The sequence below is a fragment of the Eucalyptus grandis genome, chromosome 7, assembly GCF_016545825.1.
Source record: "Eucalyptus grandis isolate ANBG69807.140 chromosome 7, ASM1654582v1, whole genome shotgun sequence".
NCBI classification, from domain to species: domain Eukaryota; kingdom Viridiplantae; phylum Streptophyta; class Magnoliopsida; order Myrtales; family Myrtaceae; genus Eucalyptus; species Eucalyptus grandis.
This window is the reverse complement of record NC_052618.1, coordinates 56501370-56523173: the sequence shown is the minus strand read 5'-3', so window position 1 is coordinate 56523173 and position 21804 is coordinate 56501370. Positions and strand designations below refer to the sequence as shown.

Here is a 21804-nt window from a genome sequence, read left to right as displayed (position 1 = left end):
ATGCGACTAAACTTCAGCGATCACAAATGAAATTACCTCGTAATTTCGGGCTCAATATGGGAAAAGAAGGGCAGGAAAGCAAATCAAATGGGCAACGTGCTCTCAGGCAAGGGAAGGAAAGGCGATGATGGACGGACGGGGGCATCATCACGTACGGGAATGCGCGTGAAAAACAATGGTTGGCCGCATCATCATCGTGGACCGGCTCCTCGAAATGGAATGTCCGTCCTTTCGAGGGAATGTCATGCGAGCATGTTCCTTTGGTCAAAGGAAGACCAGGTAAGCGAGCCGAACCTTGGCTCGGCTTTGGCTGGAGACTGGAGACTGGAGCCGAGCCACGAGATGCTGAGGGAAGACGTGATCTTGGAGAAGTCTTGAGGACATTCATTGCGAATTTGAAGTGATTACCGAAGACGAAGATTGGAAAAATTTTGTTGGTCTTCAACCATCCCGTTCGTCCGTCCGTGCAGAGACCAGTCAGTGACGCGGCTTCTTCTAAATTAGAGGATTTGCTGTCTAAAGCGATCTGTATAATTCATGAGGTAGGATCGATTGCGTATCATCCGAACTTAGGATAATACAGGAGTTGATTTGGGGGACCCCACGGGACAGAGGAAGAAGACAGAGATCCAACGAGAAAACAGGGAAGCCGCGTCAGGAAAGAGAGTTGGTTGAATCAGATCGAGTGTGGGAGCCATTTTTTTGCTTCCGCCCAACTTCACTGATATTTTCCTCCTTCCTTTTCTTTTAATTTCTCTCTCTCTCTCTCTCTCTCTCTCTCAAAAGAAGAGAAGGCCAAAAAGGAAAAAAAAGAAAGGAAAATAATTACCACCATCATCAGCATCATCATCCACTTCGCTGCATCCGCTCCCCGCAAAAAAGAGCGACCATTCTCTCTCTCTCTCTCTCTCTGTGAAGATCCTCTCTAGCGATAAATCACTGTTGCCCATTTCTTCCTTGGCTCCGTTCTGGTGCTTCCTCTCTCTGTCTTCGACACTTCAGCTCGTGCGAGCCCAAAAATCGATCCTTTTCTGCTTCCTTTTGCCTCTGTTCCAGGTACCCATCTTTATTTCTTTAAAGTTGTTGATGTTTATCTGAACTTTTCGAGTCAGATCTCCATCCTTATGGTTCTTGTTCAAACCCATTTCACATGCATTCCTATGCCCTTCATATTGTTACTTGTTAGTCACATGATTTGGTCATTTGGTCAAAGAACCTTTTCCCCTGTGGGTTTTACAAGCTTCAGATCTTTTTTAGAGAACCCAATCCGTGACAAATCCCCGTGACTTGACTTTATGTCAAATGGGTTCTTGCAGCTGATTCGGATTGTTTACATGTCAAAGTTTCTTCATTTCTTTGTTCATGACTTTTTCCATTAGATGGTGTGGTGTTCTTTGATTCTCATTGCTTCCTCGCATTCTGAATTTTAAACTTGTTTTATCTAAAAGTACAGCTGTGGTCGAGTAAGCAGGAGTCAATTGATACTGGGTCGATCTGGTCGGCAACTTTTGTTGGAAGTTTGAGGAATCTGATTGAGAGAAGAGGTAGATCTAAAGGATCAAAAGGATGTCATTTACCGGCACCCAAGTTAAATGCAAGGCTTGCGAAAAGACAGTTTATCCTGTTGAACAGTTATCTGCGGATGGGGTTGCATACCACAAGTCTTGCTTCAAGTGCAGCCACTGCAAAGGCACATTAAAGGTGTGCCATTTTTTCATTGGTTTACAATCTGCAGTTTTTTGTTAGATGATACTATTATATGTGGATGCAATGTCTTTGTCTTGTATATTTGGTAGACTTGAGTCTAGAAGAAGAAACTTGGATATTGCATTTGTTGCAAGTAATTACTCATTGTTCTGTGCACATGGAGTGAGTATATAAGCATCGTGTTCTGATGGATTAAAGCTGAGTTTAAAATGAATTCCTTTGATCTCTGCTATGCCCCTATTTATGACTAAGTTCACTCAACAATTCTTGTCGGGAAATGAAGTCGACATTATGTAGTCATTGTCTGCCACAGATTAGAGGTGCGTTTTAAGGATAATGAAGCAAATGCATTTGCCTTATAAGGATCCATGTCATGATTTCAGCTGAGCAGCTACTCCTCAATGGAAGGAGTTCTATACTGCAAGCCTCACTTTGAGCAGCTTTTCAAGGAGACTGGTAATTTCAACAAGAACTTTCAGTCACGTAAGTCTTGTGCTTTATTAAAATCATGCTCTTTATGTGATTGACTGGCTGTTGTTTAACATCGCTTAATTTGCCATGATTCATGTTCAACAGCTGCAAAGTCAGCTGACAAGTTAACTCCAGAGCTGGTAAACTTTCATTAGATCACTTGAGCCAATTATGAGTGCGTAAATTTAACATAGAATGTTATTAGTTATCATCGAGTGTCATTGCTAGTGCATTTGATTTTGCAGGCAAGATCACCTAGCAAGGCTGCTGGCATGTTTTCTGGTACACAAGATAAATGTGCAACTTGTGGCAAAACTGCCTATCCGCTGGAGAAGGTACATTTTGCTTGTCTCAAAGAGTCTTGATATTGGATATCAATTATGAGGCTATTGGTTTGATAGTAATGCTTTCTGTAAGAGTCATTTCATGCAGAATCCTAGTTTTCAGTTGTTGGTAATGGCATGCATTATTTCACAGTTTTTATCTATCTTGTTCTCGAATGGACAGGCTTCTACCTTTGTCTCAAGGTTTTTAACATTATGGGCTTCACGACTTCTTTTGCTTTATGCAGTGTTAGAAAGTTAAATGTAGCAGTCCTTTCCTTACCGTGTTGCATTCTTGATCTATTTGTATGAGAAAATATTTGCTAGTCCTTCTCAAAAAAAAAAAAAAAAAAAAAATTTGCTAGTCAGGCATTACAAGTAAAGGCGTGATGTGTTGGTGAGTAATCTTTGAATGTGGAAACTGTGGTGGCATGTTATCTATGATATTCTGTCTATTTGATGAGGGAATACAGAAAGCATGGTTGTTCTTCTATAGAGTTATTTTCTCACCTGGAATTCCAATTTTCTGTTCCTTCTTGTAAAACTCTAAAGCACCCAAGGAGAAACTTCTGTTCGAGTTGTTGGACACCCCGAGCAGAAACTGCTCATTCACTAATGTTAAACTTCTGCTTAGCATGAGTCTTTCTTGCAATCAATTTCACATCAGTGTGACATTGCTTCTTGTGGAGTGCTTGTAGGTGCTTAAAGTTGCATTATAACAGCTTTCTAGTTGATTTCTTTGTTCCTCAGCTTCAATAATTTTTTTTTTAGGTTCTAATGGCTTGACTTATATTTCCTGAAGAAACTGCGTGGCTAACTCTGTTTATTAACAAAATTGCAGGTAACAGTGGAGAGCCAGAGCTATCACAAATCATGTTTCAAGTGCTCTCACGGAGGTTGCCCCATAACCCCATCAAACTACGCAGCTCTGGAGGGCATCTTGTACTGCAAACACCACTTCTCCCAGCTTTTTAAGGAGAAAGGAAGCTATAACCATCTCATCAAGTCTGCATCTATGAAACGGGCTGCAGCATCAATTCCAGAAGCTTAAAATGACCTTTCTTATGATGTTTCTTGTGCGATTATTGGGTCGGTCTTGATGTGTGCCTTTTGTTTGTCTAGCTTGTTCATCTTGGGGGAGCTAATGAACTTGGTTCCTCCGTTTCTGCTTTCCGCAAATCCTGTGACAAGCCCTTTCTTATGTTGTGATGGATAATAGAGTCCGAGGTTGTGAATTGACATTTTTATTGAACCGCAGATATGAGTTTCGGACAATCTTGTTGCAGTTTGCTTTTCCGTTTGCAAGCCTGTGCTACTGAAATTACGTGTCTTATTTCCCTTTTTCCTAACAAGCTGTAGTTTCCCAGATGAGCAGCAAAGTTCGTGAGGTGCTTTTTCCATGCCTACTTTACAGTTTGGCAGTAGGCCTATCAAACGAGTGAATTGGATCGGGTGATAAATGGTCTATTCTTAATTTTTTAATAAATCCATTTATGATTCATTTGTTTGTAATGCAAATCTATTGATCTATATTTGATTCTATTATATATAATTCATACTCGATCCAATTCATATTATTAGACACTTTCATATTTAATCTAATGTAAGAAAATTTATATCCAAACTAAAATGTAAGAAAATTTATGTCCAAACTAAAATGAGAGAGGATTGAGGAGAAAGAAGGGTTATAAATGTGGATATAGTCTAAATAAATTGTAAATTCATTTATGATCTACTTACAATCTATTTAACATTTATTTATATTTAAACCCATTTACTCAATATTATTGACTTATATGGCAATTTAATCCATCATATATGAGTTAATAAATAAGTTTATGGGTTAATAAATAAGTTTATGACTCATTTTGACAAATCTTTTGAGAGAAGAGGAGGACTTATAATGTCGAGTTTCTTTAGATTTAAGACCCTTCCTTTATTGATAATCCTACTGGGTGGAGCATCAGGTTACAATTGATCGCTATGAAAAACAGACGGCAAATTCAATAAGAACGGCATATCTGTGTTACAATACAGATAGAAACAGGCTTGTATCATTGGAGCAGACATCACTCTGAATCTCATTCATTATGATCGAAAAATAAATGACGGAAGGTTATATGCATCAAAAGTTCCGAGACAAGAATTGGCCACTCCAACCATTGTACCTTATGAAGAATCCAACTCAACCCGATCACAAGCATTTTGTGAAAATCTCAAGATCCTATCTGGGGAGCATGTTCGGACTTCTAAATGTTTTGACTTGTGCTCCGAACGTAATTAACTGTGCTGCAAAATTTCCACTTGACCACAATCTGTCTGAAAGAAAAAAGGAATTAAAAACATAAATGAGCAGACGAATTAAAATCATGAGCTCCTTTCATTAATTAATCACTGTAAGAAACATCAATAACAGATTGGTTGTGTTGATACTCAATTCTACAGCCACTATAAAAGAATATAAAAGAAAATGATGTATCTCCACAACCCCAAAAACTGGAAATATAAGAGACAAATCATTCACTTATTGAATTTTCTACTTTGGACTAATCTTGTCTAATTGTTGCTAACACAGTGGAAACCATCTCCAGGCTTCCAGGGGGAAAAAATAGAATGATAGGCGAAACCTTCACCAGCAGCTAGCACAAGCCCAACTTGCCTCCACTAAATATCCCGTGCTGGAAAACAAATATAGGGCTAATTCTTCCTTGAATAATTATGATTTGCTCCTCTTTTTGGCTTCACTGTAGAGTATAACTCCTAAGACGGTTAAGGAGTAGCCTAGCATTCCTGTGACGGACACAGGATTCCTGAAAATCAAGATTGACACCACCACTGCTACAGCACCTTTTGCATTTCCCAGCACCTGAAAGAACAACCAATTCTTAGAAACTCTTCCACTCAAATCATTTCGGTCATTCCAAGTCTAATCAACATCACTAAAGAATAATTAAACATCAGTAATGATGGTTATCCCAGGCCTAGTCAACATCATTAAAGGATGTTCATTATATAAAGAAACAGCTTGTTCAGAGCAAAAATATACTGATAAGTCGAAACAACTCCCCTGCCCTTCCTTCCTCTGCTTATAAAAATAGAAGTGAAATGGAAGACACACAAAATTACAGAATGTGAATAGAGAAGGAAAAAAATCCCCTCCACCAAATAGCTCACAACAGCATATAGCCTCATCCATTGGACATGATTGAATACACAGTACATTTGAACAGACAACTATATACTCTTAAAAGAAAAGGATAAAACTGGAAATACTATTTGGCCCTACATAACCTACTTCACTGAACAACAATACCTATATATAGCCCAAGAAGATAATAAAAATCAATACTTTTGATTGACCATAGCACTGAGAAAATGCTGTTCTTGGAACAAAACCATTTAGAGGTTAAAGACTCCGCAAGATTCGGGACGTTACTTTTATCAGATCCAATAAAATTCAGGCCGAATTATAAGACCACAAACTGCCTAATTCATCGATATCCTAAAAGAATGTCTGGCCATGGGGAACAGAATTAGCTACACAAAGATAGGACCTTACACAACAACTCATCCCTAGTTATGAGACATGTAGTGTCCAACAGGACAAGTTTCTCCCTGTCAAGCTGATGTTTAGCCAACAACTCCATTCCCTATAATACATACTTGTCAAGGACCTCAACAATCTAAAATTTAGCCAACAACTCCATTCCCTATCGATACATACTTGTCATGCACCTCCGCAATTTAAAATTTACCCAGCAACTCCATTCCCTATTAATACATACTTGTCAAGGACCCCCACGATTTAAAATTCTCCTAGGTTCAGTGGATAAGCACTCTCCATGAACTTTTTTTTCATTATTCACATCAGTAATCAGCCGATAATATGAACAAATCACCTCTTTACCCCCTTCACCCCTTCAGATAGGGTCATCAAGTCCACTTAATTGATTGCATAATACAATCACTTCTTTGTGCCTGTTCGTACAGTATTTATATATGATCGGTCTATACCAACAAGGATTCAAGTGAGATAATCTGATGGCGCGAGTGCTCTCACCAATTTCTCACCAATGAATAGTATCCACAGAAAATAAAATTTGAATGCATACTAGGCTTCTTATCTGGATTCCAATTGATCCTTTACAATCCTACACAATGTTTTTGCACCAATGATCTCTTTCTCCTTTTCAAATAGAACAGCATTAAACAAGAGATGAAGGTAGCCAATATCTAAACACAAAACTAAAAGAATGTGTAATAAGAAGAAATTGGTACCTGGAGAGTCAGAGCGCTGGTATGTTTTGTAACCAAAAAGTTGGTCAAGTTGACAAAATATGCGAGTGATGAATTGAAAAGCAGATACCAAATGATCCTAAAATCCTCTCTTGCCAAAGCTAGGGTAATGCCAACCACATTTTCTTCCATTAAAAGTGTTGCAGGGAGCAGAAACACCACAGCTATGGGAGCCATGTACAATAACAGATTCATAGAATTCAGCTTTTCCCTGTAGAAAAGTCAGCTTCAGTTATATTTCAACTACTCAAACAAGAAGGGAGGGGCAGTGGGGGAGGGGGAGGGAGAGCCTACCCTTCAGAAGAAAGGAGGATTCCTTGCAGAACAGATTTCAATGCCCGTGCTGCAGTAGCTGCCACACACATGATAAAGCCAAATAGATGGAAACTCGGTTCACCCTGAAGCCATATGGAACTAAAAGTTATGAGTATTAAGATGATTCCACTGAAAAAACAATGTTCATGACAGAAAAAGAAGCTCTACAAATTTAGAGGTTTTCAAAGCAAAGATTGCAAGAGTAATAAAGGCCATAGGCATTTTAATGTTAGTTATCATTGGAACCATGGGTTCCTGCGAACTAGGTAAAGCCAATCTGAGAACATCATCAGGAAATGGAACACAAATCTTTCACATTAGCAAAAAGCTCCTCATGAACATATGCCATTATTTGTGGAAAAGAGGCCTTTGTCAATAGCATCAGACAACATCATGCGACTTTATGCAAGTGGGGACCATACTTTGTAGCTATGTCTGTTTATTCAACTGAATGAAAATTTTAGTGGCTGGGAGACATGAAAAGAGACAAATGCTGAGCGCATTTTGCATCCACCAGATCTCCCTCTCAAACAGCATCTTACCACTCTAATGGTAGCATAAACTTAGCCCACGTTTCCTCATATGACAATTTGCATTTTGGCATACAGGCAAAGACAATCGTATAAACATGAATTGCCCATGAATCTATTTATCTCTTCCCTTCTCTTCTACTTGCCAAGTAAACTCAAAATAAGGAACAATAGAAAGACATTTCTTAAAATAGGCGAATGCCTTTGCATCTAGGACTATAATTAAGAGGAAAACCGTGCATGTGATTAAAAACCAAAATCTATCTGTTTTTCCAGCTTTAAGCAAGGTTTGCAGTGCAAGATCAATCCAGTCGGCACAATGACCGATCCTTTCCTTAACCCCCTCCCGAAGTCAAAAGAATGACTACCGTTGTAAAGTAGCTCTGACAACCGACAAGAAAGACCCTAAATCTACAGCAGAAGCAAGAATAACTTTGATCCAACACAACCTTCCTTATACCAGAAACTTCCATCGTGCTATATATCCCACCTCTCACAATCATAAATTCAAATTCCCAAATCTCATCATCTGAAGTATTGCTGCATAGGCTGCCTGGCCCCATCCTAATCGTTTTGGCATCTACTAACTACCGACCCTTTCCCACTACGTAGCAGATATATCCAGATGAAAATGCAGTTTCGGGAACTCGAGCTAGATAAATCACCAGACCCACGTCATCGATCGCAATTTCTTGCGCACACGACGAAGAAAGCAAGCACAAAAGCCGGGTCAACATACCCCGCTGGCGATGATGACCCCGGCGACGACGGGGACGAGAGCGAGGTAGGTAAGCCAAGCCTCGCGCTTGAGCGTGATGAGGTAGGCGAAGACGGCGGTGAAGAAGGGGGTGGTGGCGCCGATGGCCTGGTTGAAGGAGACGGGGAGGAAGCGGAGGGAGACGTTGCCGAAGACGACGGAGACGCAGAAGACGAGGCTGAGGGCGGTGATCTTGAGGAGCTGGACGCGGGATCGGATGGTCTGCATCGGGACCATCTTCATCCAGGCGATGGCGATGTAGCTGAGGAGGGAGCAGGCGGTCATGTGGCACATGGTGAGGAAGATCGGGTACTTGAACCCATAGTTGCTCAGCAGGTACTTGTTGAGCAGGAGGACCCCGATGTTGGAGGAGTACCACGAGGTGACCAGCCCGATCGTGAAGAATCTGCTCGTGGGTTTCATCGCGGGAAGACGGAGGAGCGAATCGGGCCTTGATTGGTCGGCGGGGAGGCGCTAGATCGGCGTCGGCGGGAGGGCGGGGGCTTGTCGGTGGGGGCGGGGAGATCTGGATAATGCGGGAAGGGAGGGCGCGAGGAGGAGGGGCGCGTTAGGAGGAGGCTCCATGGATCTCCGGACGGAGTTTCATGTGCGAGAGAGAGAGAGAGAGAGAGAGAGAGAGGTTTCGCCGGAGAGAGGGAAGCCGATGGAGAGATTGGTGTCGGAAAATCGAAGGATTGACGACGAAATGTGCGTTTCCCCTGGAGAGAGAGAGAGAGAGAGAAAGGGAGAGAGGTGGAGCAGGGGAGGGACGCGTTTTAGGAAATGGATCGTCTTCTTCGTCGTCGAGTTTAATAAATTTGGTCATTAAATTAAAAAAACCATTTTTGTGTATTATTATTATTTTTTTTTTTGGAGAGTTTGATGTGGCTCTCTCTCTCTCTTTTGTTTATGTTTTCGAGCGTTTTTTTATTTTTTTTTAATCTCAATTATTTAACTTTGCATATATTCGGGATCCAGCCAGAATAAGAAACTGAGTACGTTGTGGGAGGGTATTGGAGGAGGTGTGGTGTGCGACTCAAGGAAAGTAGGAGGAATTCCATCGGTTTTGACTAGCATTCAAGAAAATTCCGTGAAAGGGCCTTTATATTTCCGATCACCAAAAATCAAAATGTTGACCGAATTGACAAACAGACATCGCACAAGTTTCGAATTTGATATAACGATACAGATTCCTGACTCATTTTGAGAAGTACCCGAATTCGATCTATCCAGGATGTTAGATCGCTATTTCGTCATGCGAAAAGGATGTCACAAGACTCCTTCGTCGACCGAGTCGACGCGATGGGGGTGATTACTGGCGTTGATTATGCAGCAAGAGAACAAGTCCGTCACATGGCCTACGGTAGGTACAGCCTAATTAGTCTAGTCTTCGTAAAAGGGGAGAGAATCGTTGACCTTCTATGTGCAAAGATGCCGAATAATGACTGAAGGTGCGTCCGCACTTCCTCAATGGTTGGCGCTTTGCCGCTTTAAGTCCACCCGGACCATCTAAAGAATAAACGAAGCTCGAAGCTTCGTCCTCCCATAATTGCTATCAGATTTATTTATGACTTCACGTTTGTTTGGAGTCCCTCCAGGACATGTGAATCAATCAAAATATATGGAATTCACGTGGTGCCCCCTTGTGTTTGCACCAATCGCCACTTGGTCCCTCGTTTTCCAATGTGAAAATTCGCGTTCAAGTCCTTCGATTTCTCGCTAATTCAAAAATAAGAACTGCCCTGATTAATAAAACGAATGAATTTTCACAGAGAGCACGTTCTCAAAGGTTCATCACGTTCATTGCCATCTACGTTGGACAGGCCTTTATAACGGTAGATCTACGGCAAGCCATGTTGGCTTTGTGAGTCGCGTTTGACCTTTAACTCATTGAAGATCCGCGATGTTCGTGCTTTATTATCAGCTTTGCTTGCGCGAGTGCCTTCCTCACGCTCTGGAAGCTCCCCTACAAGGCATCGATCTATTGACTTCTTCACATGCTTTTATGATGGAAAATGTTAAGCGCAGATCTCAATTACCTTTTGGCCGAGTCCCCAGTTAATCAAGCAAACGACTTGACTTCCCCCCGCTTTCCTAGCTTCGCACCTAAATTGCCGTTAAGAATCACGACTCGCCAAATTTACCGACATTATTGTGCCCAAGAAGTAACAAGAGTTCACCGAAGAAAAAAATGCTGAAGATTGCTCACACAGAAAGGCCATGGGGTAATTGGGATCCTTTCAAATATGCCATGGACGGTTTGAGGATCGTCCATCCACAGTAGCCCTCCATCTTTTTGATGATTTATAGGCTGAGAAAGCTTTTCCTTTCGGAACGGAATAAATAGAAGGTTATATAGTGATAAGATCTCTAGTGTTTTAGCTATACCAGTCGAGGAAGAGGATCGAGAAAGTGAGTACAAAAAGGAAAAGCACAAGAAAGGTTCTGCTGCTGCTATTTCGCTGAATGGCCTGGGCCAGTTCTTTGTTCCCTAGCTGCACATTATGGGTAGCTTCCACTGCCTATTAAAGAACCAAGGAAGTAGAAAACAGAGTAAGTAATGACCAGTTGCATGCATAAACTATGGATCACATCAGATATGGGATTATATGAGAATGTAATTGGAGATGAGTCCTGATGTCTTCTGAAATATTCACTTAATGCTGTTTATACAGAACTCATCTTGAGATCCTTCTCTGAAAAACAACAAAGCAGAAATGCAAATTGCAACTCAAACGTTGTGCAAAGGCGAGACGCCTACAATATAGAACTCGTGCTCAGTCACATCAACTCCTAATATAAGTGATTCGCTGACAGCTAATTGAGACACAGGATAGAATAAAGCCTACAAGTGGCATCAAGTGAAAGCTCAAATGGAAATTTTCAGTGTTTGGACATTAAGAAACGGTTCCATATATGTGTTTTGAGGATGAAGACAAAAATAAGAAGTTGAGGCCATTCTTTGAAGTGTAAACATGAGAAGCAAGCTAATGCAGAACATCTCAACTATTTACTTGATCTAACAAGTCTCTTTTGTAAAAACTACTTCCCATGTTTTTTGTGACTACTCAAGAGAAAAAAAGGAAGAAGAATGCATCATTTGGTTGGTCTCGGAAAGTACTGCTACGGAACAATTCCAGAAGCAGTCCTCAGATTGAATAACGAATATGAAAAATTATTTTACAAGAAGTTTCATCAATGGGCTCTTAGTCTTTGTGAATTTCTTTATGAATGGAAGTGCACATTGAAAGTCATAATGGTCAATGAGACAAGAAGTCCCATTCAAGAAATGTGTTCTGTCTATTTTTCACTCATATTAGTCTGCTAATGCTATAAATCAACAGGAAGATTGAGTATAGACACATAGCCTTCCAATTTAGATTGCCGTCTAGTATTCAGGAATTATAACCCCAACAACCACCCCCACCCAAAAGAAAAAAAAAAGCAACAAAGGAGACATTATTGTATGCATCTAATACATCTGAATAATTCAATCTAGTGGGTCCCCCAGCTTTCCACATCGAAACAATTAATTCAATGTTCAGATGGATACATCCACCTAATAATTTTTTCCCTCAAATAGAGAAAGGGAGACAATCTACTAGAGGGAAATTTGAACAACCAACTTGGTTTAGAAGTCAACTTCTCCAATTTGAACACGAGTTTTACCACTTTTGACATTCACCTACTCAAAATTTATGATTAATAGTGATATAATTGCAATAAATCTAAAGGATAGCATACGCCATCAGTAAAGATATTACTATAACATCACCTAGTAGCTGTCCAGGTTAAGCTGAAAAACCCAAATCAAAGGGCAACATATAATGCGGCACAACATACAGTAGACACTAGGGTATATAAACCATGCAAAGACAAATGTGTGAACCAGGAGAAACAGAGAAGATGGGGCAGAAAATGATGCATTCTTAAATCCAACTAAACCCCACAAGAAACAAGGAATGAAAGAAAAGTCCTCACCTGATCATATAGATGCTCTATCTGCTGAGCTTGCTGCAGCACATGTGTGGAAATGAGGTGATTCAATGCAGACATTTCCACCATCTTCGTTTCCGTTTGTTGGACTGAATCTAGAAGGCTCGTCAACTCTACCTGAACAATACATACACCGAAACAGAAGTCTGAGTGACATGAACGCTAGAATAAATTAACCAATCAGCGTCTTTGTTAGACCCTTTGAACAGAAGTCTGAGTGATTACCTGAAGGGCACGGGTCTCATCATCCAAGTGTTGTTGCTGGACTCTCAGAAGCTCACCTGGAACTTCGTTAGACTCTTTGAATTCCACATTACCGTTTGAGTTATCTACAGGAATTGAACTGGTAGATTGTTTAGGTTTTCTTCTAGGTGTCACCCTATTGATGGCATCCTGGAAGCGTATGGCTCTAAGCTGATCAAACTGTGCAGTGACAGAATGAAGCTTCTCACTTAAGATCAATACCTACAGTAGTACAAGAGAGTAATTAACACCAAATTAATCCACCAGAAAATGCACGTCCCATGCCACAGAAACCACAGTGTAAACCTGAGTATCCTAATCAAATCTGACAAGAAAACCGGAAGCCAGAAGTCCTCTCTCTCTCTCTCTCTCTCTCTCTCTCTCACGTGTGCGCTCATGCCCAGAAAATAACCTGAAAAAGCAAATCCCTCTCACCAGGCACAGGAAATTCATACCAAAACAGAGAAAAGTAAATCTCCAGCAACCTTATGGCATTAGACATGTTACAACATGAAAGAACAGAACTCCTTTCTGCGCAGAATGATTCATCAAAATCAGCACCATACATGCGGATCTCAATTTTGTTCTAGTGCAATCCAAAAGTCCCTCCACTTGCTTCTTTAAAACATGAAAAGAAAAATGGTGAAATATATCTGTGCTAGGAGAAAATTCTTCTTAACTGTAATATCTTATTCAAACAGCAGTCTCCAAGGCCCATACAGAGGCTTAATCACGAAACATCTCAAATAACTCATAAAGCATCACAACAAACTTTTGTCCTTTCTATGGAATCTAAAGTCCTAAAGCATCTCCAGCCTCACCAAATTAATGTTATAAGTTTCAATCTAAATAAAGAGTAACTGAACAATTAGTTTCCTTAAAAATCATGCAGAGTCATAAGATTACACTGCCAAAAGATGCATGAAATACAGAATCGCCTCACCACTCCCTGTTTGTGTGCTATGGTATCAGCATTAGAGCCATCAGCACTAAGGGCAAGCCATCCCTTCAACTTTTTTTCCTCCTCAGTTATGCTAACTTGCAGGATATCAATCTGTTCTTTGCAAGTTTTGATGAAAGCAGTAACCTGCAAAACATCACCCAGTTTTTTTTCCTTTTTAGCAAAACGTAAAATAACTAACTTGCTGGAAGGTAAACTCTGAGGATACATTGAATGTGCAAATGAAGGAATAGGCAATCAAAGCACCATTCATGGGAACGAAAGTACAATCAACCTCATCAAGGATATACTGCGTACATTCAAATTAGCAACTTCATATATAAACCCATAAGAAGTCAGTAAGCGAGATGGCGGATTTATCAGAGTTTTCAATCACACACATGGCACAAAGATCATCAGAGTCATGAGACTGCTAGCGTTCCAGAATTAGTCAGAAAGAAAATACATAGACAATTAAAATCTGAAATCCATGCCTTTAAGCAAAACCAAAATAAGCAGACCCTATAGACCTTCATAAGATTTATCAGGTATCTAATTCTTAACAATACATACAGAAAATCCAGGAGGTTTTATTAAGAAAATATTGAAGCATTTCAATGACTTACTTCCTGTTCAATGCTATCTCTCTCCTGTTCTGTGGTGCGGAGTGGGTCCACGTAGTCCTTCCGATGCTTCCTCATAAATTGTTCCAAAGTTTGGATGCTTTCAAGCTGCATAGAGAATAAGTCGGGACAAAAATATACTTAGCAAGACGTACAATTTGTTCCCACCTCCTCTCAGAGGAGAACGAAACAGTCAATTACTAAACCAAATTGCCTCAGAGCTACATTATGTAAAACAAATCAGCAAAAGCAATCATATTTATTTCAATGATGAGAGTACCGTTTTTAGTGCTGCCTTGGTGAAAGCTGATCTTTCCCGCTGCTTGTGTATTATGAAAGATGCCATGGTAGCGGCCAGCTTGGACTGTTGAGGGCATCCACAGCACCAAGGCAATAATAAGAATTATCGCAACTAAATAGAGGATTGACATATGCAAGTCCTGCCAAATACTTCTTTTTTGCACCCAACAGAGGCTTAGACATATACATAAAATCAAAATATAGTGTGGTAACCAGACCTCGTTATATCCCATAGAAATAGCACTCTGTCGCACTGCATCTTTGAAGTCCTCAGTGCGATCCCTGATCTTGGCCATTGTGCTTGCCAACTGCTTACTAGGTCTGCAGACCCAGACTCACCCAAGAGCTCTCAGAAACTCGTGCATAAAACAGAAAACCTCAGCACCCTAGAGCAAAAGAGGTTAACCAGAATTTTGCACTGGTCCACCGGGTAACAAAACATAAGGTTCTAATATTCATACAGCGTGCGAAAAAAGCAATTGAGGTACCAAAAGCATGGAACAATCAGTATTTCCCTTGCAATTACAACCAATAAACCCTCTGTCTGCAAAACGTCTCAGGGACTTTCCATGTACTCAATTACACTGCATTTCTGCAGAGCCTTGCAGATCCTAGAGCCAATTCAAAGCCAAGATATCAGCCCCGGTAAGTTTCTCAGTCGAACGATACAAAGAATCTCCAGAATCAATAAAAATCTAACAATCATGAATATGATGCTCAGAGGGAGAGAGTGCTGGTGCGTGGGTTTTGATTCCTAGTCGAAGAAGGAAGCCAGATCAAGGTGGTTTCGTTTGGTTCAGCTTAGCCATCAAAACCCAACCTGACCTGAGAATTTCCATCAGACCTAACGAACAGAGGTCGACTGGAATCGCGCAAATTCGGATTGGATCGATCAGGTCTGGTGAGCGATCGACGGTGGAAAATCACGAGAGGAACTAACGTATCAGAAAACAGAAGCGTGGCTCGAGAGGAACTAACAGCGTAATGGTGGCGACAGAGCTCTCATCGATCTGAGATGGAATTTTGAGTCGACGGCCGCCGGCGCCGGCGCCGAATGGAGCGGCGGGCGGTGGCGGAGGAGGAGCCGAGGGAAGAGGAGTGCTGCCAGAATCGGCGCGGTCGATCTTTGACCGGTGGGAGACCACGTTAGGCTGATATATTTAATTTTTCAAATTTTATTTTAATTTAACCAAAGTAGTTACTATTTCCTTCCTTTGAAAAATTAGTAATGGTATAAAAAAATTATACAAAACTTTACATTTTAATTTTTGAATAACATTAAATAAAAGTCAATTTCAAACTTTACAACAAAGAAAATATAAAGAATCATATTAACTATCACAAAACTTATCCACGTTTTTTCTGAATTACTCAATTTTATTTTTAACTATTCATATTTTAAAAGGTTTGAGAGTGCAAAAATTCACTAGGTAAACTATTTATGACAGCCATTTATAAATCAATTAAATTCATTGTTAAACTATCAAATATATATGTCGCTATTGTCATGACCCCAACTCCATCTCCAAGTTACAAGCGACGAAGGTTATTTTCATGACGTCCCAGTCGTGTCGCCATCCCATTTCTTTTTATCTTTTCATTAAGCATATATGGAAGTGTATATATAACACCAGACAACAACAAGCAGCCAAGAAAATAACCATTATAAACATATAATTACATCAGTTACATTTATAAGCCCTGTTGTCACAGGCCATTATATTTACGACAATTACATTTTTTACGCTCCAAAGGCCGGGTAAACTTTAGCTCCTCTAGCTAGTAGGAGACTTCAATGCCTACAATTCTGAAAAACAACAGGTGAGTCGTGGACTCAATAAATAAAAAACATTAATTTCCGAGTAGGAGGATGCCTCACCTATCAACAAGCATATAACTCATCCAAAACATTAGTCGATGATAGATCAATAGTAAAACAAAAGCTTTGTCTTGTATGAAACATGAGAAATCCCAATCAACAGTGTGCAAGCATAAACCAATATTCTACGAGTCTTTTTGGTTGTGTTTGCAGGTTTTTGGCAACGTCCAGCCATGGCACCCCTTCACCACGCTTCCTAGTGTCTTCGTAGCAAGCCGAGCGATGGCCGCAGCTTGATATCCCTTCACATCCGAACGAGATTCCTATTAAAGCTGTTAATTCTCACTATCATGCTAGGCGACGTACCTGTCCAGATTGCACTACTCTAGACCATTGTTGCCGCTGGTCTTCTTTCTTCACAGGGCGCCTGACTTTGACTAATCAAAAAAATTGTCCCCTGCAGCACCATGACCCATGAACAGCACCAAGAAACCTAGCCAAGCATCGCTGTGTTCTGTTTCGCAGGTCCTCAAGCTTGTCTTCGATCACTAATCAAGCTGAAGCCAACGTGGATTTGCGAGTCTCGCCGAGGGCACCCGAGTCAAGCCAAATTCTTCCACCGCCCCACGTTTTGGTTGTGACAATCGCGAAGGTCCGAGTTCGAGCCACCGCTGAACCTATTTCAACGCTCTAAGTCCCAACAATTCCAGCGAGATCTCGGCCCAGCGTGTCTTCTGCAAGTTTTTCAGCGAGTTTCCCACGATGAGTAACCTTGGTTGGGCCACATCAAGTTGCAGCAACGTGTCTGGTTCCATACAATCGAGACCGATCCTGCAAAGTTCTATTCTTTATTTTTACTGCAGATTTTTTTGGCACGGTTTCATACCCATTACACGTATAAGATGACACTTTCTTATTTCTTTTAATGTGTAGAAGTGGCCTGAGAGGGTTGCTCGGTCAAAGTCTTCAGTGGAGGCATTCGGCAAGCATCCGAGTCACTAACATTTGCACAAAGAGAAGGGCACACGTCCTTTGAGTAAAGGAGGGCGTATGCATTGAAAGGAGGGAGGATTTCGTACACTTATTTGATAGAAATTTGGAGCATCTCCCAATTGTGGTTCTGGGTTTCTCGGGAGCTGCACGCAAAGGCCCTGGCGGGTATCCATCCCGTGAGCCTTGCTAAGCACCCATAACATGAGGAATTCATGCCTCACTCAATATTATACAAGCATAAACAAAATCCATTTTGTAATGTGAGGAACTCATGCACACGAGGTTCAGTTATTAATAGTCGAAATCCATCGGTTCTTCCGGAATCCATCGAGCATCTGAAATCCATCGGGCAACGTCCCCTAATCCAAGGGTGACGGCAATCCTCCGACTATGCATCCATCAGGCATCCGAACTTAATCGGACAATGTCCTCTAATCCAAGAGTGATGGTAGTTCTTGACGATGAGTCCGTCGGGCAATGTCGCCGAAATCCATCGGTCGACGGCTAGAAATTAGTTCATCGTGTGACCATGCATCAAGCATCACAATCCAGTTCTTATCTTCACTTTTAGTTCAAGCGCCCGAAGGCGTGCCATGCGTAAGTGTGTGAAATGACTTACCGGAACCGAGACGTTAAGCATGTCGAGCATGAATCAAGGATTGTGACTTGATTCGACACATTTGAGCACCGATCTAATACCCAACTTGGCTCGGGAACGATATACCTCAATATCACATCAGGACCATGATAGGACTAGCCTGTCGTGACATGTTCACCGACCTAGTACCAGACTTAGGTCGGAAGCGATATGCTTCAATACCGCATCGAGACCATGAAAGGATCGGCCCGTCGTGACATGTTCACCGACTTAGTACCAAAGTCGGCTCGAGAATGATATGCCTCGATATCGCACTAAGACCAAGAAAGGACCGATCCGTCGTGATCCCACGTACATCAAAGCCGACAAAGCCCTTTTTTTTCGGAGCTCGGGGCGTGAACTAAAACATGCACTTGTGAAAATGGTTTGAAATAGTTTTTTTTTTTTTTTTTTTTGAGGAAATAGCAAGCTTTCACAAAACGCTTTTAAAGTAGGTTGTCGCAGCCAAATTTTCGGGTGAACTACCTAGGGTTTAGCTAATGGACTACTAAATCTAAACTTAGCTTGGGCTCTCTTGAGCCCATACCAATTCGCGACTTAGGTTCAAGTTCTTAACATGCAATTGATTTTTAATCAAGAGTCGCTACTAATCAGTTTACGGTAGATCGATTAAACACCTAAGTAAAATAATGAGAGGATTATTTTATTCCTACAAACCAGAGACTTTGGGTATGAGGACTTGGTTACACTAGACTTCTCTAGTGCCCTTTTGGTACAATTTCTTTTTATTTTAAAAAATGTTTTTGTAGGTAGTTTGGATTGATTTTAAATCTATTTCCTTAACAAGTGAGGTAATCATATGGGTGCGCAAACTACCAATTTAACACCCAGATAAAAAGCAATGAATAAATTGCAAAACTAACTTCAGGGCAACGAAAACATTTGCGTTGTTAGATCAGAATTCACATCAACAATCCTATATATGATTTCTAATTAACACGCAATTTCTTTTTTTGTTTTCACTTATCGAATGAGAATCATGCAATGCATGCTACTAATCTAAGATGAAATGGCATGACAATATGACCTAAACTATATGACATGAGTAAAATAATTTCTAAAGAAATGCAATAATTAAATGTGCAATCTAAATTAACCTATCGACTTAATTCTAATTACGGGCAATTTCTAATTAAATGAACCTAGCAACAATCACTAAATGATGTATATTTCATGAACCTAATTTTATATAGAATTATGACATGCAAAGAATGCCTTAATTTTACATGACATATGCATGATATTTTTAGGTTTTTTTTTTTTTTATAAAATTCGAAATTTAAAATTGCCAAATAATTAAACATGCAAAAAAAAAAAAAACAAACTAACATCCTAAATAAATGCATTTTTTGGATTTTTATTTTATTTTTAAAAATTCGAAATAAAATCCCTATTCTAGATAACCCTACAACAAGAAATATTCTAAAACAAACCTAATTCTAACTCAAATATTTTTTGGGATTTTTTCTTTTATGAAAATAAAATTGATCCAACTAACGCGACGCAGATTGATATCCATAAATTAGTAAACCATATCTCCGTGAGATAGGGTTGCCAATTTTTAAATAAATTGCCAATCGAATTTCGGGCGTGAGATCGGATTGACAATTTTGCAAGCGATTGCGAGTCAGATTTCAGGCGCGAAAATCGGACTGTCAATCACAAATTTCAAAGGCTATTTCATGTAAGAATCTTAATCATACATCAAAGAATAATTCTACTAAAAAATAAATAACATAAAAATAGAATAAAGCAAATAAAAGAAAAAAAAAAGGCTACCTAATTAGATTTTCCCATTTTCTTTTCCTTCCACGCACGGCTTGGCAGCTTCGTGGTGGGTGCGTCATCAGGGCGGCTGGTCGCCGACGTTCCGGTGAGGGGGGCGGCGACGGGCGGACTAGCGGTGGGCGGGGCTGTTGTGGCGTCGGATGCAGGGTCTGCAATGAGGTGTCTAACAGAGGGAGGTGCAACACCGGTTAGGGACCTGCTGGCGTCGCTTGGTTGCTGGGACGAAGGGTGGCAGCTGCCGGTGAACAGAGAAGTCGACAGCAAGGGAGCCCAATGTCTGGCAGAACGGCGAGCTGGCGGAGCGACAAGCTAGTGTCGGGGCAACGGCATCAGGGGTTGGGTCTTTGGAGCAAAGGCGGAGGCGTGCGGGCTTGTTTGCTGGACGCAGGCGGCTTGTGGAGGAGGCACGGCGGGTTTGCGAGGGTGGCAACTTCTGACGAGACCGAGCAGAAGAGGCGCGGACTGGTGCGAGGCTCGCTTAGCAATGAAGCCACAATCGGCTTAGATCTGCCGTTGTCGAGGCGCACGAGTGGGAAGATCAGGATTGCGGTAGTGTCGCGGCATGAGCAACGGAGGAGGCATGGGCCGGCGGAACAGAAGCAGCATCGTCGACACTCGCGGATGATGGAGGTGCCTGGAGGCGGACTGCTGTGGGAGTAGAAACAGGAGTGGCGGTTGCTACGACGGCTGCTGCGTGGGTGACGAAGAGGTAGGCGTGGGAGCGGCGGCTTCTGGCGTCGTGGTGCGAGTGCGAGGACCTGCAACGGCGAAGGGACCAAAAGGGCATTAGAAAAATCTAGTGTAACCAAGTCTCCGTACCCAAAGTCTCTAGTTCGTAGGAATAAAATAATCTCCCATTATTTTACTTAGGTGTCTAATCGACCTACCATAAACTAATTAGTGACGACTCCTAGATAAAATCTATTTGCATGTTAAAAAACTTAAACCTAAGCCGCGGATTAGTATGTGCGTAGGAGAGCCCGAGCTAAGTCAAACTTAGTAGTTCATTAGCCTAATTTTAGGTGGTGCACCCGAAATTTATGTCGCGACAGTACCTTTACCATGGTAACCCTCTCAACAGTACGCCTCACCCATAAGGATGGTATCACTTCATCATTTGGGATACTCCCACATTGAGTATGCTAAATCATGGTGAGTTTCATTGAAACTCGTACCTCGCGAGACGGGTTTATTTATACGGTCTAGTTGTTTATGACAACCTAAAAATAAGACGGGAGTCGCAACTAGCCTCATTTTGGGAGTCGGCTAGAAAATCCAATCGAGGGTCTTCCCTCGATTTCTACGCAATCAAATATCTATGTTCGAGGTTTACCACCCATCGCGATGGGTCATTGGGTAGGCGCTAGACTTCCATCGGGAAAGTCTAGTGTTCGAAGTTCCTGCAACGCGAGTTGCAGGAAGGCTAGCTTTGAGTCTCTTGGCGACTTATCCGATGGCACGTGTGTGGTGGCTAGCACGTGTCGCCCCCAGTGGTTTACCTCCGGCTGTCGGTCGTGCGGGGTTCCCTGGGTCACCAAAAAAAAAGAAGAAAAAATCTAGGTTCGGGGACTTGGGTTAAACTATTATTTCTATTAACGCCATTTCGGTACATAAACAAAATATTATCTAGAATTGAACTAAATGCAATTTAGTCCTAATATGCAATGACGTGCAAAATATGCGTTAACACTACATGACATGTATATGATGATTCTTTTTGTTTAGTTTCGAAATTAATAATAATTAAACATGTAATCCAAATTAAAAATCTAGCAACCTAAATTGATTGATTTGATTTTTTTAATTTTTTTATTTTAAAATTCGAAATAAAATTCCTATTCTAAATATATGAATCCTAAATCATGCAATATTATAACTCAACCACATTTCAAGATAAATAAAGCAATCAAGACAAAACAGATCATCAAAAATATTACATATCGTTCAGATCAATGGGTAATATTTCGCTGATAAAATCGATAAATTAATCTTAAGCCTTAAAGATCAAAATATCAATTTTATTCCCGCTTAATTAATTATTTCAT

At 40.9% G+C, this 21804-nt stretch overlaps 3 protein-coding genes across 10 annotated transcripts; 1 reads left to right on the top strand and 2 right to left on the bottom strand.

Moving 5' to 3' along the window:
- The first annotated feature begins 776 nt into the window (after window positions 1-776).
- On the top strand, window positions 777-3822 carry LOC104454362 (LIM domain-containing protein WLIM2b). 3 transcript variants are annotated; one of them, XM_010069187.3, is made up of 6 exons: window positions 777-1056; window positions 1472-1701; window positions 2091-2190; window positions 2284-2318; window positions 2424-2513; window positions 3343-3822. In XM_010069187.3, the coding sequence occupies exons 2-6, from the start codon at window positions 1567-1569 to the stop codon at window positions 3550-3552; spliced, it is 570 nt and encodes a 189-aa protein (XP_010067489.1). In that variant the 5' UTR covers window positions 777-1056; window positions 1472-1566; the 3' UTR covers window positions 3553-3822. The 3 variants fall into 3 exon arrangements, with proteins under 3 accessions (XP_010067489.1, XP_010067488.1, XP_010067487.1); XM_010069186.3 differs by having other exon boundaries at window positions 1449-1701; XM_010069185.3 differs by having other exon boundaries at window positions 778-1056; window positions 1454-1701.
- Window positions 3823-4860: 1038 nt separating this feature from the next.
- LOC104454361 (probable sugar phosphate/phosphate translocator At3g11320) lies at window positions 4861-9186 on the bottom strand. Its single transcript, XM_010069184.3, has 4 exons — window positions 8382-9186; window positions 7092-7195; window positions 6780-7008; window positions 4861-5367 (listed from the first exon to the last, which is right to left on the bottom strand). The coding sequence occupies exons 1-4, from the start codon at window positions 8820-8822 to the stop codon at window positions 5218-5220; spliced, it is 924 nt and encodes a 307-aa protein (XP_010067486.1). The 5' UTR covers window positions 8823-9186; the 3' UTR covers window positions 4861-5217.
- Window positions 9187-10604: 1418 nt separating this feature from the next.
- On the bottom strand, window positions 10605-15638 carry LOC104454360 (syntaxin-81). Of its 6 annotated transcripts, none has more exons than XM_039318218.1 (9): window positions 15480-15637; window positions 14990-15112; window positions 14720-14887; window positions 14482-14565; window positions 14205-14309; window positions 13582-13725; window positions 12621-12860; window positions 12381-12512; window positions 10605-10921 (listed from the first exon to the last, which is right to left on the bottom strand). In XM_039318218.1, the coding sequence occupies exons 3-9, from the start codon at window positions 14795-14797 to the stop codon at window positions 10778-10780; spliced, it is 927 nt and encodes a 308-aa protein (XP_039174152.1). In that variant the 5' UTR covers window positions 14798-14887; window positions 14990-15112; window positions 15480-15637; the 3' UTR covers window positions 10605-10777. The 6 variants fall into 6 exon arrangements, with proteins under 6 accessions (XP_039174152.1, XP_039174153.1, XP_039174151.1 ...); XM_039318219.1 differs by having other exon boundaries at window positions 14720-14857; XM_039318217.1 differs by having other exon boundaries at window positions 14720-14919; window positions 15022-15112.
- Window positions 15639-21804: the final 6166 nt, after the last annotated feature.

Bases quoted from the DNA above. Each gene is read 5' to 3' on its own strand.
- LOC104454362 (XM_010069187.3), top strand. From the start codon at position 1,567: ATGTCATTTACCGGCACCCAAGTTAAATGCAAGGCTTGCGAAAAGACA. The intron at 1,702-2,090 runs GTGTGCCATTTT...TCATGATTTCAG, and splicing joins ACTGCAAAGGCACATTAAAG to CTGAGCAGCTACTCCTCAAT. The intron at 2,319-2,423 runs GTAAACTTTCAT...TTGATTTTGCAG, and splicing joins ACAAGTTAACTCCAGAGCTG to GCAAGATCACCTAGCAAGGC.
- LOC104454361 (XM_010069184.3), bottom strand. From the start codon at position 8,822: ATGAAACCCACGAGCAGATTCTTCACGATCGGGCTGGTCACCTCGTGG. The intron at 7,196-8,381 runs GTATGTTGACCC...ATATGGCTTCAG, and splicing joins GGGTCATCATCGCCAGCGGG to GGTGAACCGAGTTTCCATCT. The intron at 5,368-6,779 runs GTACCAATTTCT...TTGTTCTTTCAG, and splicing joins CCAGCGCTCTGACTCTCCAG to GTGCTGGGAAATGCAAAAGG.
- LOC104454360 (XM_039318218.1), bottom strand. From the start codon at position 14,797: ATGGCCAAGATCAGGGATCGCACTGAGGACTTCAAAGATGCAGTGCGA. The intron at 14,566-14,719 runs GTCTGGTTACCA...TGCCCTCAACAG, and splicing joins TTTCTATGGGATATAACGAG to TCCAAGCTGGCCGCTACCAT. The intron at 14,310-14,481 runs GTACTCTCATCA...TTCTCTATGCAG, and splicing joins CCAAGGCAGCACTAAAAACG to CTTGAAAGCATCCAAACTTT.